Source organism: Pantherophis guttatus, chromosome 3, assembly GCF_059756535.1.
Source record: "Pantherophis guttatus breed Tessera chromosome 3, ASM5975653v1, whole genome shotgun sequence".
Classification (NCBI taxonomy): domain Eukaryota; kingdom Metazoa; phylum Chordata; class Lepidosauria; order Squamata; family Colubridae; genus Pantherophis; species Pantherophis guttatus.
Genome location: NC_142065.1, coordinates 90,837,149 through 90,856,250, shown reverse-complemented (window position 1 = coordinate 90,856,250; position 19,102 = coordinate 90,837,149). Strand labels below are relative to the sequence as shown.

At 38.0% G+C, this 19,102-nt stretch overlaps 1 protein-coding gene across 3 annotated transcripts in view; it reads left to right on the top strand.

The window, feature by feature from the left end:
* The window catches only part of VAV3 (vav guanine nucleotide exchange factor 3), a 187,364-nt gene extending 168,488 nt beyond the window's left edge, over positions 1-18,876 (top strand). Inside the window, exons 25-28 of one of the 3 annotated variants that reach the window (XM_087890015.1) lie at positions 4,747-4,876; positions 8,850-8,933; positions 13,510-13,661; positions 15,618-18,876. In XM_087890015.1, the coding sequence (XP_087746141.1) occupies positions 4,747-4,876; positions 8,850-8,933; positions 13,510-13,661; positions 15,618-15,659 (408 nt within the window). In that variant the 3' untranslated portion in view covers positions 15,660-18,876. Of the gene's footprint in view, positions 1-4,746; positions 4,877-6,562; positions 7,597-8,849; positions 8,934-13,509; positions 13,662-15,617 lie in introns of those variants that run through there. The other 2 variants (XM_034437390.3, XM_034437391.2) reach the window with 2 other exon arrangements.
* Positions 18,877-19,102: the final 226 nt, after the last annotated feature.

Here is a 19,102-nt window from a genome sequence, read left to right as displayed (position 1 = left end):
CATATATACAAAATGTAAAGGGCCATTGAAGTGAAGGAGGTTTAAAATAAGCCCAGAATGTAACTTTTCTAAATCCTGTGGGTAGGTTACTGTTTTGAGTAAGCAGTCTTTTTAGATATTTCTATTTACTTATTTAATTAATTTGTACACCGTACAACTTCCAGTGATTCTAATTGTAACTAAATCGGGGGGGGGGGGGGAAATCCCAACACACAGACCTTCAAGATCAGACAGAGCCATCAGAAGTCTGAGGAACACATTATCTGGTTCCACCAGAGAATGATGCCTTCCCAGAATGCAAAACTGCTGTTTGAAAATTGCCACAATATTTCAATCTATTTTATTACATTTTTTTCACGCCTTCTTCCAAGATGATTGATTTTATTTTTTTTCCCCTTTATGACAATCCTGCAGGCTTAGGTTAGGCCAAGAGACATTGATTCCCTTTAGTAAACTTCATAGCTGAGGAAAAATCTCAGTATTTTGCAGGTTTGAAGTTTTATACTGAGGCACGGAGTCAAATACTTTCAAAAGGTAATTTAGGATTATGATTATTATGTAGTTCCAGTAAACTATAACAAACCCATCTGTTTCAGAGAGAAGACATCTGGACGTTTTCTTTTGTGTGCTGAAGCTTTGATATAATGTGCATTATAATTCAGATAACACATTAGACTCTCTGTGCATGTTCTGATATAGATGTAACTCTTGAAAGTACATTGTATATTTTTTTAAAAGCTTCACGATCTTGATATTCATGCCATCTAATAAAATACAAAGAATGTCTTCTCCCAGGCCATTGACTTGGCAAACCACAGCTACTGTTTACTAGGACCATGCCAGGGGCATGCCATTATCTGATAGCTGTGGTGTAGCTACAGTCTTTTAGCTAAAGATTTCTGCTATTTAAAAGCAAACAAACAGAGAGAAGCAATAGTGGCTGTTTCAGAGACATCTGACTTATCCATCGAGAAATATTTGCAAGACCATTATTTGTGTATATTGTTATATGAGACATGCAGTCCTTTGACAAGGAAAACTCGTTTCTTTTATCATAGAAATTTACTCTCAGGTTACTGAATCAGAAAACAGGTATCAAACACTGCTATTGCTTTGTCTATCAAGAAATTGTATCAATCTGAGCTTTTGTACCATTTACTTTCCCAGTATTTTTCCGGCTGATTGCAGAAAATATACCTTGCAGTAAAAAATATACTGTTGCGCACATAGCAATAAAGGGAAAACATGAACATAAACATTATGTTAGGAAAGGGCTGTGACCTTTCCATATAGAGATGGGATCAGCAATAGCAGGAGATTTATCACGCCTTTGAGGGCTGTATATTTCATGTATTCACATGTAACAGAAGACCAGCACTTCAAAACTAGAAGCAATAAATGCCACCAAGCCAAACCTAAATATATTGAAACTCATTGATCCCAAGGACCATGTGCTTGAATGTCTGCCACTTGAAATTCATGAAATCTAAATGTTTGGCGTTGATGCAGCTGTGACAATTAATCACTAGCGTATTTTCCAGGGATAACTGCCCCCCCCCCTTTGAATCAATTTTTAATATAAATGGAGAGGCCTGTATTAGCCACCGATTTATACATTTTCATTAAGCCATTAGCATGTAAGGAACTAAAAAAAATGATTAGAAGTAAGTTTGTCAGGCCTGTTTTGAATGTTTTTGATGGTTGCTTGTCTGTCTTCTGAAAGTTCTTCCCCACTTTTTTAAGGAACTGATTGTGCTATCTGCAGGTTTATTACAAAATAATCAAGAATAGGCGAGGAACAAGAACCTAAATTAAATGTTTCAATCTGTTGGAAGTTACTGCTTCTTATTCACATGTTCATTCTATCAGCCATTGATTTAAAGATGGTTTAAATCAGGGGTCTTCAACCTTGGGAACTTTAAGGTTTGCTGGCTGGGGAATTCTGGGCGTCCGCCAGGCTTAAAGTTGCCAAGGTTGGAGACCCCTGATTTAAAGCATACTTAACAGATTAACAGAGTTGGAAGGGATCTTGTAGGTCATCTAGTCCAACCCTCCGTTCAAGCAGGAGACCCTACACCATTTCTGACAAATGGCAGCCCAATCTCTTCTTGAAAGTCTCAAGTGATGAAGCTCCCACAACTTCCGAAGGCAAGCTGTTCCATTGGTTGATTGTTCTCACTGTCAGAAAGTTCCTCCTTATTTCTAGGTTAAATCTCTCCTTGATCAGTTTCCATCCATTATTCCTTGTCTGGCTTTCAGGTGCTTTGGAATTTTTCTTATCAAATTTTTCTTATCAAAATACATATTTCTAGTAATATTTTCTCCCACAACAGTTTATAATACAGTTTGATCGTCCTTTTAAGAGAAGTTAGCTATATTAGTTGAGTTTATTATTATTATTATAGTCATAAATTGGTCTGCATGTAAATATACAATATGTCTAAAGTATCCACAAAGAAGAGTTTAAAGACGTAATTTTTTAAAATAAAAAAAGCTAAATTACTTTAACCCAATGAGCACACTCTGCTTCAAAAGCTGTTATCAGTGAAACCCCTACTTGACACAGTGGTTAAAGTACAGTATTGCAGGCAAACTCTGCCCGCAGCCTGGAGTTTGATCCTGACAAGGCTCAAGCTTTCTATCTTTCCAAGGTTGATAAAATGAGAGCCCAGATTGCAATATGCTGAGGATTGTAAACTGCCCAGAGAGTATTGTAAATGCTAAATGCTATTGTTATTGCTACTTCAAAGAAGTTACGCATATATGCTTGTGGAGACAGCCAAAAATGGCTTTTAAAGCAACCATGTGAATCCTGGAAGTGTGTACCAGCTTTAATAATTTGAACAGAAAGAATTGTTTGTGAATATGGGTTGTGAAACATCTTTTCTGAATGATTTGTACAACTTCAGCGATATCCATCCATCGATTTGTCATTGTCTGTCATCCATCCATCCATTCAAAGATAATCAACTGTACATTATCACCAGGGCCGGATTTAGATGAAAAGAGGCCCTAGGCTATTCCACTTATGAGGCCCTTTCACCTATAGTGAAAGTGTAATTTTAATTTTGCTAACAATTTGAATGTAGGCCCCTCTTGATCTTGAGGCCCTAGGCTGAAGCCTAGTTAGCCTATAGGAAAATCTGGCCCTGATTATCACAACATAAATGAAGCATAGAATTTGTGGATAACTAGTTCTGATCCATATATAGTGTGTTCAGATCAGCTTAGATAACAATTAAAAGAAGCAATAGGATTGCTTACCCTTGCCATGTAGCTAAGAGAACGAAAATAAATACTAAATATTAACATACATCTCCTTTGGGTCCTGCATTTGGTTCATGCATTGTTAAACCAGAAAACTTAATTTCACATTCTGAGTTGATGAATATATGTGGAAAAGGACATTTGATCCTGTATGTCCTGGAGAAATTTGCAGTGAATATTGTTCTGATCAAATATGAGCTTCAACATAGATATTCGTGTTTTTAGCTCTTTCCCAGGGATTGCCATTGTTCCAAGATAGGGTTGTTTTTTTTTTTGGCAAGTCAATTCAGAGTGATTTTTTTTCTGGTACAAACCAATTAGTAAACATATGTGGGCAAAATACTTCATATAGATGTTATAAGGAGTAACCAGGATGTTATAAGGAATAACCAGGATAACAACAATAAGTGTAAGAAAATCCAAACACTAATTAATGTAAGCATTATGTAACGTAATAAATTTAGGTTGGAACTATGGCCCACATGAATGAAGGATGTCATTCAGTAGTGGGTTTCAAAACCCGGTGCTACCGGTTCACTATCGGTAGCACGTGGGTGCACACGCTTGCTTCGCGAGTGCGCCGTGGTTCTGCGCATGCACAGATCTTTTGGATGACGTCTGGGTGGGTGGGCGGAGCCTCCTGCTGCCGCACTACCGGTTCGCCCGAATCAGGGTGAACTGGGGGCGACCCATCACTGATGTCATTGATTCACAGAAGCGCATACTTCCATGCATGTAGAAAAACAGATACAGGAAGAACCATTCCATTATAATCAATTCAAAATTTAATTACTTTTATGTGCAGTTTTTTCAATGTAAGAAATGTTTAAAGCTGATACTTGTTGATACTTGTTTGATTCATACAGTATCTTTGATAAGAATTAAGTCAGCCTTGCACGAATAAAGGTCCATTTCTACAGTATGAGCAACCACCATTTTTCACTCCTAAATCAAAACTCGCCACGGGTGTGTTCAAAACATTTAGAGCAGGGGTGTCAAACTCGCGTCATCACGGCATTGTCACGTGACGTATCACGATTTCTCCCCCTTCACTAAACCAGGTGCGGGTGTGGCCAGTGTGTGACAAATCCGGGCCGCAAATTTGACACACCTTATTTAGAGTATGAATTTTTGCCAAATATCCTTTTCAAAGCCGAGTGGGTGATTCTGAGCATAACAAAAGCACCTCAAGCCTGAACCTGTGAAGTTCTGACTTTCAACACATTAATCTGAAGTAGGACCACTTCCAAAATGCTCACAATGGCCCAGTCAAACTTGCAGTTTCATAACAGAGATGGGACAGTTTGTGGAATTCATTTACTTCTCTTTCCACCAAATTATACACTTCCTGCTGTTAATCCCTGTGTCATGATGGAAGATGACTTTTGATGTTGATTGCAAGTGTCATCAAATATCTGTGCAATGAAAATTCAAGAGAAATAATTATTAAAGTCTGTCTAAATATTTGTATTCTGGAAGGAACTTGTGGAATATTACAAACACCAGTCTCTCAAAGAAGGCTTCCGAAGTTTGGATACGACTCTTCAGTACCCATACAAAGAATGTGAAAATACACAGGATCAAAGGAGCCACCGAGCAAGCAGCAATTGTAAGCATTATCATTTGTTGTTGTTTTTATTATACAGAAATGAAATTCAGTTGAAAGCATCTTCCATTTTGCATTTTTGACATATAACCTATTAATATGATAATGCATTTAGCCAGACTTTTCTGCAGCTAAGCAGAATCAGCATCTGCTGACAGGTTTATGAACAGGTCCAGTTAGACTTCCTGACTGCCTCTTCTTAAATCAAATTGCTGCTCAAACATCTATTAAAAATGTAAGTGAGCAATTGATTTGTAAACAGGCATTTTGCATTGGCTAAGCTGCTTTCGGCTACATGAATTAATAAACATGTAATTCAAATTTGGCATTTGACATTTAAATGAATTATTCTTGTTGTTTAAAACCACAGTCTTATAATGCAGAGTTTTTCTAAAGAAGCTTAAGGTCAGAATGACAATTCTACAATTCTATTTGTTGGTGTTCCTAAATAAGACTTTAGAGTAACCTAATTGGGGTTGGACAGAGGCAAACAGATTTCCATCTATATATGTTTATAATTAATTTCAAAAACCAGTACAGGAAGTTCTTGACTTATGACCACAGTTGGGCACAAATTTCTGTTGTTAAATGAAACATTTGTTAAGTTTTGCCTCATTTTACGGCCTTTCTTGCCACAGTTGTTAAGTGAATCACTGCAGTTTATAAGTTACTAGCCCGATTGTTATGTGAATCTGGCTATCCCATTGACTTTGCTTGCCAGAAGTTCTCAAAAACCCTGGGACACTGCAAAGGTCATAAATATGAACCAGTTGCCAAGCATCTGAATGTTGATCACATGATGGTGGGGATGCTGCAAAGGTTGTAACTCTGAAAAATGGTCATAAGCAGTGGTGGGCTGCTGCTGGTTTGGGGGAACCGGTAGTTCTGATGATCAACTGGCCCCGCCCACCCACCCACCCCCACCCTATCCTGTCCTATATTTCCTTCTTTCTGGCTCAGCTGATTCACGCGGCACAGCTGATTTCCATGCCTCCGCTGTTCTACTTACCAGGGCTGCCTTAGAAGGTAAACAGCTGAGCTTCAAATTGCTGTATTTTGAATGCTGTGCATGCTCACCAAACCGGTTGTTAAATCAGTTGCAGCTCACCACTGATCATAAGTCACTTTTTCCGGTGCCGTTGTAAATTTGAACGGTCATTAAATGAACTGTTGTAAGTTGAGGACTACCTATAGTGCGGAGTTTCACAGAGCTGAGCTATGCTGTCCTTAGTATTTGGTAAAACAACAGGAATACCAGTCCTGGTAACTGATTTGAAGTTGCTTAGAGCATCTGGGCATCTGTACATTAGCTTCACTTGATTCTGTAACCATTGTGATTGCTGCCAAATTTCATAGTGCTGGAATTGGGTAGTTTAGATTTTATGAGCAATAGAAATTTCTAAAAATAATGGCAGAAGATTAAAAATCATGTAGACACACGTATGCCCTTTTAATACACTGCTAAATTACTGAGAAGCAGATGGATAATTTCAGAGCCTTTCTGAGTGCCCATTAAAGACAGGAAGATGTTTTGAAATGTTTAGGAGCAGGAAAGTTGAGGCTGTGACATTAAGAACAGGGCCTGTCCTCCAGAGCCAATTCTTTATACAGCTAATAAATAGGGGAAATGGTATGCTTAATATCTATAGAATAATTACAAGAGAATCTTCATCCTGTATAAATCAACAGAAAAACAACAATAACAACCAATAGCATTGGCAGGAAAGAGAATATGTCACATTTGGGAGAGGATTGTGCAGAAGAACAAGGACAATCAGAAAAATCTATTCATGGACAACAAACACTTGGCTGCAGAGTGAGGAGGACTCATGTGATCAACTACACATCTTTATAGTAGTGTTTTGTTACAATAAACATGAATATAATTATGGAAGTTGTAATGCTTTCTTTCAGTTTGTCCTTTCTTTGCAGTTTTATATATAAAAGAACAATAAGAGGAGAGAGACTGTGGTGTGAGAATTATAAACACAAAAGCCGCAGCACAATTATTTGCAGTTGTTTCACAAGAATCAACAAATCTGTGAGCTTGAATTAGCATCAAGTCATCTCAGCAATAGAAGATCATTTGTGAAGCGATCTCTAAACACTAATTTCCAGCTAATAATAATCTCCTAGCACTAATTTCCAGCTAATAATAATTTCCTAGCACTAATTTCCAGCTCTAAGTTTTCATAATATGGAGAACTAATATGATAAGCTAATTAATAACTGATTTGTATTCTTTTCCGGCATTTTCAGTGGCTTTCCAAAGACTTGGTCCCTAGCTCTCCAGCCATTCTGTCTTTTCATTTTTAACAGTACTGTATTGTTAAAAGTTCTTTTCAACACATTGAAAGAAAAAAAATGTGTTACTGGCAGAAGATAATAATAATCCCTTCTGGGTGTTTTGTTACATTCTATGATTGAGAAAGCTTAATTGTATGATAAAAAAGACAAAATTTTGTTTGTGCGCGATAACTCTGTGGGGATGGCTTCTGTATTGAAAGCAGTGAATTGTTTCTCATGGGTGTTGGGTTTCGCTGTTCCTCACTGCCTGTTAATTTGGGGAAGAGATAGACAATCTGCTTCTTAGCAAAAAGCAGCAGGACGGTGTTGTAATTCTACCCCAATAGCAATATAAGATTGATGGTTGAATGTGGTAATTGTTGGCTATGTGTGGAGCTGCTTAATAAACTGAGGTATTAATAAATCTTTTGCCTACATGATCAGTTTCAGTACTCTTCCCTTCACCCATCAGATTAGGAATTAACTATAATTTCCTAATTCATCAATTAATCCCATCAACTTGAGTTTGTACTTCGGTTAGCCATTGAAATGAACAGCACTTCTTAAATTTCATTGATTTCAGTGGGGTTATTTTGAGTAAGTGTAGCTTCAACCTCCCAGCTACCATTTTTATTGTTAACCATAGTCAACTTCAAGAGTGTGGTTTAGTATATCCATGCTTGTTCAGAAATGGATACCCGTGATTTTCCAGTTTCGATGAATTAGAAAATGATTGTGAGAAGCACCTTTATCACAACAAGGTTAATGCTTTTTCAACTCTTCTGCGTATTGTATTAAAATACACTAACTAGTTAATAGTATTTAAGATCTTTGAAAAGGCTTTGCTCTTATTGCTCTTGTTATAAGGGCCCTGCTTTGCAACTGTTAAAAAAATCAGAGTGATTCAGGAAATGCATTTGTACATCACATGTTTTTTCTATCTCAGTATTGTTGCTCCTTATGATACTAAATGATCCATGTGCTAAGGAAGATTCCATATCTATTTCTAAAAGTTTTGGGAACTTAAAAGCAGCTGAAAGTCCCTGCATTTTGCTGGCATGCCATGAAGACTATTATTGAAAATACCCATTCATTCATCTTTTACCTTTGCAACTCTTTCTGGAGTATGGAAACAAAATAAAGCCAATAAATGCCCCACTTCCTTAAAATGAGATGAATTCAAGATGACATGCATATGTCTTCTGCAAATCCATTGCTATCCTCCTAGTTTGCTATGGATGGTCCAGAGTTACCCAAGGAACTTCATGGCTGACTGGAGATCGGAAGTTTTAATCTGACACAGGGCTACCAACCTACAGTTGCTTGCTAAAACAATTGCCGCGCCAACCTACAGGGTGGCATAAGCATGTGCATAAAAATAAATTTCATCCTTGTCCATGGAAATTCATTATTTATTTATTTATTTATTTTTGGCAAAATGAGTGTTCCTAGTAAGTTACAGGAGGGAGTGGGGGAACGAAATGGCCAAAGCAAAGGAGTAAACTATGCCTTTAAGCAGGTAAGAGATTTTTTTTTTAAAAAAAAGCTGCAAAACAGCCAAGAAAATGTTTGTTTCTTCTTAAAACAGATGCAAGTCATAAGAATAGCTGAATACTCTTTTTACCAACCATTCAATGTCATTTTGCTTCTCTCTCTCTCTCTTTTTTTTTTCTTCTTTTCTTTGTCTAAGACTCTTCTTTGTTCTGTGGGTTTTCTTTTGTAACTCTGCCAGACTACAGCTTTGTTCCCCCTTCCTCCACTCCTTTCTGGTCAGGTACTGCTTTACTGCTTTCTATTTATTCACTGTTTGCTTGTTTTACAAGTTCGGTATTTCAGTTTCTGTGTGCAGTGCAAGCCTAGGGAAGGGACGGATTCATTTGCCAACCTTAGAACATAATTTGACTTAAAACACAATTGCAGCTTACAAATATATTACTTTAGCTCCATGGAAGTGATTTACTCTCAGCTGCTTTGACCTAGCCAGAGAATGTTTAAAGCACGTGAAAAAGTGAGTGATCTGGGGCTGTCATATGATATTGCCCTTTGACATTCAAGAAGGTCATCTAAATGTTCTGCCAGCTATGCAGGGAATGCCAAAAACCTGGTTCTGGAATATTACCTTTTCAGAATATTGGGGAAAGTGCCCAGGTGGCCAATCAAAACTATTACAAACAACATGGTTACATTATGTATAGCTATTGATATTCTTAAATGGTTCTACTCTATTTTCGGCACCCTCAAATATTCGTCCCATCCCTAAAAGCCATTTTGCCAGAACATTTTAGGATAAAGTACAAGAGGGAAGGTAGCTTTCTATATATGGCAGTTTTGCATGCACATTGTCTGTAAGTTAATTTTATCCATCTTCTATGCATTTGTGTTTCCTTTAGTCACTTCTCATTGTCTCACCCACCAAAAGACATTTGTGCCTTAAAGGGGTAGGAATTGGGGTGGTGGTTTTTTTTTTTTTTTTTTGCAATAATGTGTCAAATTTCCGGCATTATATTTAGGTAGATGAATCATTTACTCAGTTCTGAATCCCAACGTTATGATGTATAGGACTGAAGATGGAGGCTGTTTAAATTAGAACCTGATGGGAAAGACCAGACTTGCTTGTGAAGTTCCCTGTTTGCACAAATCCTTTTCTTTGTAACCAGAGGAAGCTAAGGCCAAATATGATGGAAAGAATCTTACAATACACTGGATTAATTGATGTTAACTGCAACTTGCTTGCTTCCCACATGGATCTAAAGCCAAATCTGGATATGTTCCATGTTAATAGGAAAGGACAGTAAATCAGGGCGAGTGTTCCCATTCATGCAGATCAGGGAAAATAACTTTTAAAAATTATTGAGAATATTCGTAGTTCAGGGTTGTAGTTTTGGCAGTGGGCTGTTCTCCAAGCCTGTTCTTTAGCTCCCGGACATTTCGTTAACCAGACTAGGTAACATCTTTTATGCAGTAACTTTTTATACAACTCTTCATTAAGCTTTCTGCCTCAAGATGTGAAAATGCTACTAACTCACAGTGCTAACCACTAGAATGCATTGACCAGATGTTCAACCATCTGCTTTGGGATGGGGAACTTAATTTGTTGACTCTGTTTTGTCTTTTTTTTTTTTTTTTAAACCTCCTTTGATATTCCTGTGGTAAGAAGATTAACTTCCGAAGACAAGATAGAAACAATCCTGGGGTGGACAAAGAGGCCTTTGATGTGTTCTTCCATTCCTCCCTATGGAATGTTTATTTGAGTCCCAACAGGGGCAAAACATGATGGGCAATAGTTATATAGCTCCAGATGTTTCTATGCGTATAAATTCAGCCTCAGAGATATATGCTTTCACTATGTGGCAGAGCTCTCCTTAAAGAGAGAAGTATCTTCATTTTTGTGATCTACTCAGACCAATAGCTGTTTATGTGGGAATTAAATGAATCTGACAATTAAGGCTAAATGGAAGTTTTACGTATAGAACCAATGGTATCTCAAAGGACAGATTCTGGGCACAATATTTGGTTGCCTTTTGTTGGCCTTCCAGAATGCATCTTTCTGGCTGCTATGGAAAACGGAATGTTTGATAGATTGGATTAGATTAAATTAGATTAGATTAGATTAGATCAAGCCAAATCAAATCTTGTTCATTTTGGAGCATTAGTGACAATGTCTTGCCTGATTTAAGCAATCACCATATAATGTTTTTCTAGCTTTGCCTGTGTGAATTCTTGCTACGTTTCTTTTTCTTCTTGCTTTTCTCCTGTCATTTCGCATAATGCGACAATTGCGACATAGCGAAAGAACTATTGGCATTTGACAACTTTTGTGCAAGTGTTAGTTTAATTAATGTATCTAGCCATTAGTGAACCGTATGTATCATAATGTAAGTTAATATAAAATATTGGATCCTATCATTCGCCTCCATTCTATTTTCCTAAAGTATTTTTTGTAGTGACAAAAAAAAAAGCAGAATTTGTTTTCAGAGTGTGTGTTCATCTTAGGCATTTCAATTTTGGTCACTGATGGTTGCATAGATTTTTTTTTCCTGAATGCAGTATCTGTTACTGTTACGGAGATGTTGCTTTTTTGTACTATATGAGTCCACATGACACAAAACCATGTGCAGCAATTTGTGGTGGTAAATAGTGATTTTTTAAATAATAGCTGCCATTTTTACAAACCCTCGATTTTGAATTTAGAAAAAAAGTATTGCTGATTGTTCATGCTTTTTATGAAAGCGGAAGGTAGAATTTAATGTTGTTGAAGTATAGTCATTTCTACAGTTATATTTTTACTACGATGAAAGGATTTGGGTTCAACGTTCAACACATGCTTGCTTTGGGCTCCTAACTTTAGGAACATGGTAGCTCCCATCCAAAATTTGTATCCCTGTACCTTAAAATCAATCAACATGCCTTTGATCCATATTCCATTGTTCAGTGACTTTTGTTTTGATGCAGATCTCTCTCTCTCTCTCCCACTCTCTCTCTCTCTCCCCCCCCATCTCTATCTCTATGTCCCCTTGTGCACTCATAGATTATATCTCTATCTGCCATTCTGCAAATTATAGTATGTAAATCATTTTATCTCTGAAACTTGCAGGACTTTAACCATTTCTATAATGCATCCACTATAGTTCGTTTGTTTATCAAATTTATTTGCTGCCCATCTCAAAGTTCAGCTGACTCATATAGTCTTCCATCTGATGGTCTTTCATCAGCTTCATCTGGTAAAGTTTATTGCTGAGATTTGCTCTCTAATGTATTTTCCATAGCTTTTTTTTTTTTTTTTGCAATTTCACAATGGTATATATACACAATTTGATCATCATTGATACTATGGGGGATGGTGCTTTGTGCCTTTTGATCTTTCTCTAGCCATTCCTCTATCGGAAGGTTTTTGGCCTGGCTCTTGAATACACTTCATGCACCTTCTCTTAATAGCACTACCTTGCAGGTAGTCCTTTTCTTAATGATCATTCATTCAGCAACTGTTTGAAGTTATAGTGGCACTGAATGAAGGGACTTAACAACCAATTGAAGTTACAGCTGCTGCAGTGCCCCTGCAGTCACACGATCAAAACGTGGCAGCCCACCTGCCCTTACAATGAGGCTTTCTCCCCTAGATTGCACGAGTGGTTTCCTTGCAAGATCTGGTGATCATGTGGCCTACAATTGTTTTGCAAAGGGCTAGAGTGGGCATGCCTTTGCAACAGAGGGAACAAAATATGGTGAAGATCAGCTAGGGTTGATGAAGGACAAGGGCAAATGTGGTTTGGGTGGAAGCAACTTCCCAGGGTGGCTGTGGCTTTGTGTCACACTGCTAGGCTGGGCTGGGGCTTCCTACGGTAGCTGCAACTTTGTACCACACTGTTGTGCTGAGCCTTCTCAGGGCAGCGGTAGCTTTGCACTGCGCTTTCTACTTGCTGGGCTATGGTTCTCAAAGTTTCCTAGTATGTCTGCAGCTTCATGTGTGCACTGCAGCTTGGGTTTGTTGCAGACCCAGATTCGTAGTGTGCCAAGAAGGTTCAGACCCATAGTGTCAGGTGAGCCATGTGGTTTGGGGATTGCTAGCAAGGTCGGATATTGAGTGAGTATCAGTATCCTGCCTTGCTAGACTGCTAGCAAGCAGGATACCGACTGACCCAAAGAGCAATCATATGGAAGAATAGGCAGTTGGGGAGAATTGAAGGGGAGGTAATCCCTTACTTTGAAAGAACCAAAGTCGTAATGGCTTGGTGTTGAACCTCAGTAAATTCTGTAGTTTTTCTCTGTACTTCTTAGTCACACTGAAACTCCAGAGCTTTACATTTATGTCCTGGAAAAAGTGTTTTTGGCCCAGAAATACTCTAGGAATCATTGGAGAATATCTTGCCCTTAGAAATATGCCTCATTAATTTCAGTAAAATAGTCAAAATTCAAGGAGGCACATTTATCGGTAGCTTTGAATCAAAAAGCAAGAAGAAGAAGAAAAAGGTGCTGTTTATATTGGTTCTTCCTGCAACTTTGAATGATTCATTGATATCAAGAAGCAGCTGATTTAGAGAAACAACTTTGAGAGAAGAAGCAGCAAAATCCCTTAGAAGTGCAAAGAATAGGTCTATGGTCTTTTGACACCTCAGCAAATGATCTTAGGAATATGCAATTTTTTTCCCTAAATAACTACAACCAGCAAGCAATAAGAAAGAAAATTGATTGCATGGAATGAATTTCATTCATGCTATTCCATAAGACCACACATTTCTTCATTTCCGCTTCCATTTGTACTAGACTGGCATACAAAAAGAGTTGCTAATGTTACTCAGTTGATGTGCACTTATGAAACTTCAAATAATGTTGCCTACTTGTATTTCCCCCAGTGCTGAGTCCTAAAGTCCTCGGGATAGCCATCGCTCGCTATGATTTCTGTGCAAGAGACATGCGTGAATTATCCCTGCTCAAAGGAGATGTGGTCAAAATATACACAAAAATTAGTGCCAATGGCTGGTGGAGAGGTGAAGTAAATGGAAGGGTAAGCCTTTCTCTATCTTCCTCCCGATTCTTAATGTATATGTAATGTATATGGTATGAAGTATATTGAATGTTTAGTAATTTCCCATGAAAATGTGAAACATTCTTGCTGTCTTTCTGAAATTTAGATTAACTATAAACTACAGTAGTCTAATTGTTTGTGTCTACAATATCATCATCATCATCATCATCATCATCATCATCATCATCATCATCATCATCATCATTTTAGCCATTGTCTATCCACTGCGGGATGAAGGCCTTTTCTACATGTTTCCAACCAATACGGTCTTGAGCTTTCTTTTGCCAATTGGGCCTGCAATACTGGCTCATGTCGTCACTCCATCTTGTTTTAGGTTTCTTTTGTGGATGCTTTTTATCAAGTGGGATCCATTCTGTGTCTGCCTTGGTTCCCCTGCCATCAGTTCTTCTTGCTATGTGACCAGCCCTTTTCCATTTAAATTCTTTTACTCTCTTGATGATATCGTATATTTTTGTTTAAAAAAAAATATTTTTTGATTTTTGATAAGCAAAAATCCTTCCACCCAATGTGGAAGCTAAAGAAGTGGAAAAGTTTATCCCAGTGATGTTGCAACAGTCCAGCATCTGTCCTCAATTTCAGAAATGTACAAAAAAGCTAGATGAGGAAAGGATGTACCACATGTTTCTTTCTAGCAACAGCGAATGAGAGCTGGGGAGATCTGACTCACGCATTGCACATATTTCTTTAAGAGAGAGGGAAACATAGATTTCAGCTATTGCTCCACCAAGGGATTGATTGCTTCTCTTTTGTCTATCCTATAGGAAAGTGGATTGGAGCAAGAGGAATTATTTTGTTGTTAGGTAGAAAATCAAAATCAAAAGGAGACTGGGAACACTTTTTCCGGTTAACAAATATTATTAAAATCCATATGTTTTCGTGAGATACAGCTCACTTCAGATGTTTGCTCCCCATCTAGCCAATGGGGGAAAGGTACATAGTGTCCACAAATGTTGGCTTGCAGCTGTGCTTTCATACTGTGTTGTGACCTAGGCTTACTGAGTCATTACAATACACAATTAGTCCCAAAAAACCCCTATTTTATTGTAACAGCTGAGAATTACGTTCATTCCTAGCTGAATCCCAATTAGTTGCAAAACAAGTCCTTCGGAAGAAGTCCTTCGGGATAATCACCAACCTTTATCTTCTTTGACACCCTGCCAAAGGCCTTACTTGGCAAAGCCCCACGAAGTTCAGAAACAAATAAGAGATGCCGACTGGAAACAGAGTTAGCAACGTTGCTTTCCTGCAAAAGTCCCAAGTGCCTTTGTTTCTCTTTTAAGCCTTATGGATGGGGCCAATCATCTCCTGGCCTTACTCTCAAGTCGTCCGTTTTGCTTTAGCTGCTCTTGCCTTCTGGCAGCTCTGCGCATGCCTGCACTAGGAACAGGCTCCTCCTGTTCCTCTGCCTCTCTGCTGTCCGACTCTGGGGGCTCCAGAGACCGTGCATGGCCCTGTCCCCATCTCTGCCTTTGATGCAGAGCTCTCATCTGGGCCTTCCCCAGACTCCAAGACTGGCCCATGTTCCTCCCCAGCCTCCTCACTGTCCGACTCCGCTGCCAGCTCCGCAGACTGCTGGCGGACCACAACATACTGCCAAAAAGTATGTTAACAGGAAAAACTATCCTGTTGATCGTAGATGGACCAGAATTTAGTTCTATACATTTCTATATCCATTCTGAAAAGGTTGCAGCAAGCATATTGGCTGAGAACAACATCTGAATTTCTGTCAGGCCTATTGATGATTAAGTGTATATTTCTCCAAAGAAACAGTACATGTTCTGCCACAAAAATTAATTTTATTGCAGTTTTTATCCTTTTCTAAATCATTTTCTATTTGAAAGGAGGGTCATGCACAAAATTATCTCGAGTGGAACGAAGTTCAACCAGATAACCATGTTTTCTTTTCTCATTTAGGTGGGCTGGTTTCCATCGACCTATGTAGAAGAGGACGAATGACTGGCAGATCCAGTTGGTACTTTTGACCATAAATTTCAGGGACTATGAAAGCACCACTGAAGTGTCTGCAGAGCATTATTCATCCTGCTAAGTATTTGAAATGCAGCTCTTCTGTCTATTGAAACTTTCCAGACCCCAGCACTGGAATTCCTGAAGACGTTTGTGCTGACAGCTTGAATATCTCATTCAGAGAGGTGCAAAGAAGCTGCTTCGCAACTTCCCATCACTGGGGACCAGTCCCAAACTCTAAACCTCACCTTCCTGGAAAAAAAGAAAGAAAATCATTTCAAAACAGACTTATTTTAAAAAGACTTCATTTCATTCCATCTACAGTGAATACTAAGTATGGCTAGCAGTTTATGAGCTCTATCTTTCTGTTAAGTGAAATCTCTGATGACAGTTATCACTTTTGGCTTCTTCCAGAGGGAAATGTTTGAGCATTCCGGTAATCATGTGGTCAATATTATTTCTCCTGAAATATCTTACAGCACTAATTAACTTTGCCAATAACCACACTCGTCACCAGTTCTGCAATCTCTCAATACACTTTTTTGGGGACAAAGCATAAATTCAATGTGATTTGCATGCCATTTAGTGGAATGGGGATGGGGGAGAGAGAATATAAGCAAATTTAGTGTTTAAATCCAGGGATGTTTTAACTGGCTTATTGGAGTCTTTTATTACAATATTTTATGGAACCAAGTTTTTAAAAAAGCGGTTGTGACTTATACAATTATATTTGAAAAAGGAATTAATAGAAAAAGCTGCTTAATATAGGGTACTCCATTCAAAACTTTACATTTTAATACACAAGCCCATGCGATATGCTAAAATCTGTATATTTAAGAGAATTTCTACAATTTTATAGAGAAAGCTTTGGGAACAGTTAGATTGTATCTCTTGACCATTATTAAAAATTCTACTAACGTTCAGGGTAGCTATGATTGTCAATCAACAGGATCAATGGTCTTGCAAAAGGCATTGTGGGTCCTTGAGATGATTGTATTACATACAAAACAAGTAATTCAGGTGAATAATACTGTGTCCTATGCTCCATTCTGTAGTTGAGGTGAATGATTTCATAAAGATGTAACCCTTTTCTCTCTTTCGTTGGGTTTTAAAGTTTGGTTAAGTTGAAAGCCATTGCCACAAATAATATTTCACCTGAGATTTCCCTTGTTTTGAGCTCTTGGGATAAATTAAGAAGATCACTATAGTTTTCAAAAACAGAGTCTTCAAGGGTTGTGTTTATGTTCCAGCCCATAATTTTGAAACACACACACACACACACACACACACACACACACACGATATCAGGGGTGGGTTTCAAAGCCCGTTGCTACCGGTTCGCTCGTGGGTGTGCTTGCGTGCGTGCGACACTTCTGTGCATGTGCAGAAACATCCAGGCATGTGGGCGGAGCCTCCTGCCGCCACTGCTACTGGTTCACCCGATCTGGGGCGAACCGGTAGCAACCCACCACTGCACGGTATTCTTAAAATAGATTGAGCCATAGTAGCTTAATATCTTAAGTAGAAAATGCCCAATAAATGCTCATAAAAGCTCACAAAATACTGGGTGCAGTTCATACAGTGACTTTGGAATTTGTGAAGGCTCAAATTCCTACATATGAGATCTTCATATTTTCCAGGGAAACTCCTCTGAAGTTGGTGTGTCCTTTATAAAAGGTAGCCCAATTGGATAGAACTTCAGTCAGAAATGCAAATCAAGAAACCTTTATCTTCTATTGATTCACAAAAGGGCCTTTGGATTGATTTTGGATCAGATATAATCAATAGACTCTGGCTGACTTTCCCAGACCCCGAGGTTTGTCTTAATGTTAAATAAACCAGTTATTTAATTATACAAAAATTGTAAAAAAAAATTCTTCCACTATGCATGTATGCAGTATTTAAATAAATTACGCAGGTTTGATCCTTCCTTCCTTCACACTTGCTTCTGATGGAAACGTTGCCTATTGCTTATTGAACAGTTGCAAAGACATGTACCGGTAGCACTTATAAACTAATCCAAGTCCATCATCAAACAATGATAAATTAATAGATATAAAGGGGAAGAGGAAGATGCACAGGTTAGAAATGGTTTCAACTTCTCTGGACTTCTATCTTCATAATTTAATGCTAGCAGATAAAGCTTTTGGTCTTGAGAAAAAGTTCAAAATTATTTATTGAAGTCATTATTTTGTTGGAACCAATGACAACCTTTATATCTGTTTCTGCGATTGTATGTAATCAAATGTCCTGTGCTGAAATGTTAGTTAGGAATGTGTCCTTGATATTTTTTGATCTAGTGATCTGATCCTTAAGTTAGCAAAACTGATGATCAGGAGATTTGCCTCTTTTTCATGGAGAAAAGTTTGGTCTTTAGTTTGCATCATGATATTCCATCATTGCTTATATGTCTTGGAAGGAAGAATCAAGTTAAGGTAAAAAAATAAATAAATGGAGAAATGGGTTGTTTGACCAAAACATTTTGAAGGAGTTTAAAAGCTACAAAGTTGATGTTTGGTAATATTTTGCAACTCAGGTGGAACTTGAATACCATATCTAAACAATTTTTTCCATTATATTTTCTCACAAAGCTTCTGCATTAACCTCTGTAAACACACACACACACACACACACACACACACAGAGATGCCACTTGGTATTCACCGTAAATCTAGCGAGACTTTTTGTGGCAGATAAAGGGCAGGCAGCAATTTAACCTCACTTGCTTGTCCCTTGGTGTCACAATTACCCGTTTCTTCAGCTTTTCTTTCTTGTTTGTGCTGTAACCCAGGGAAGGGGGTGGATGGGTTATTTTTTGCTGCTTGAAATATTTTGATTGGATTTGGCTGATCTGGTGTGAATCCCTTTGCATACATTAACCTTCTCATTTTCAGGAAGGGACTGGAGAATCCAGTCATTGAGGAGTTCCTCCATAAGTGCGCAAAGTTTTAGGTCAGGACTCTGCTCTTTCTTGTCTTCATTAAATGCCCTGTGTTGAGTAAGTGAAATGCTGCATCATTGCTATATTTCAAATACCAAAGATTTAGTAGGCTGGAGCCTTGCTGCCTCTTTATTTCCCTGCAATGCCTATTTATTTTCCCTGTGTCAGACCTTGCTCTCATGCAGTGAGCTGGGGCAGTACTTTAATTTGTAATGTTATGTAAATATGTGAATATATTAATAAACTGGTTAATTACTTGTTTAATGACTCACAGTGTAAGACAGGTAATTTGTAAAGATTTCTTTCTCTTTTCTTTTCTTTTTTTTAAAGATTAGTTGTCCTTTCTAACAGTTTCCTACACATTTCTAAGAGTGTATTTTGCATTGTAAAGCTGAGATATTTTAAATTTGAGGTTGTGTCTTTTCCATCAAAACTGAACTAAAGTAAATCACCTTTAACTTCATAGTCTTTCTCCTTGACTATAAGGTTGGAT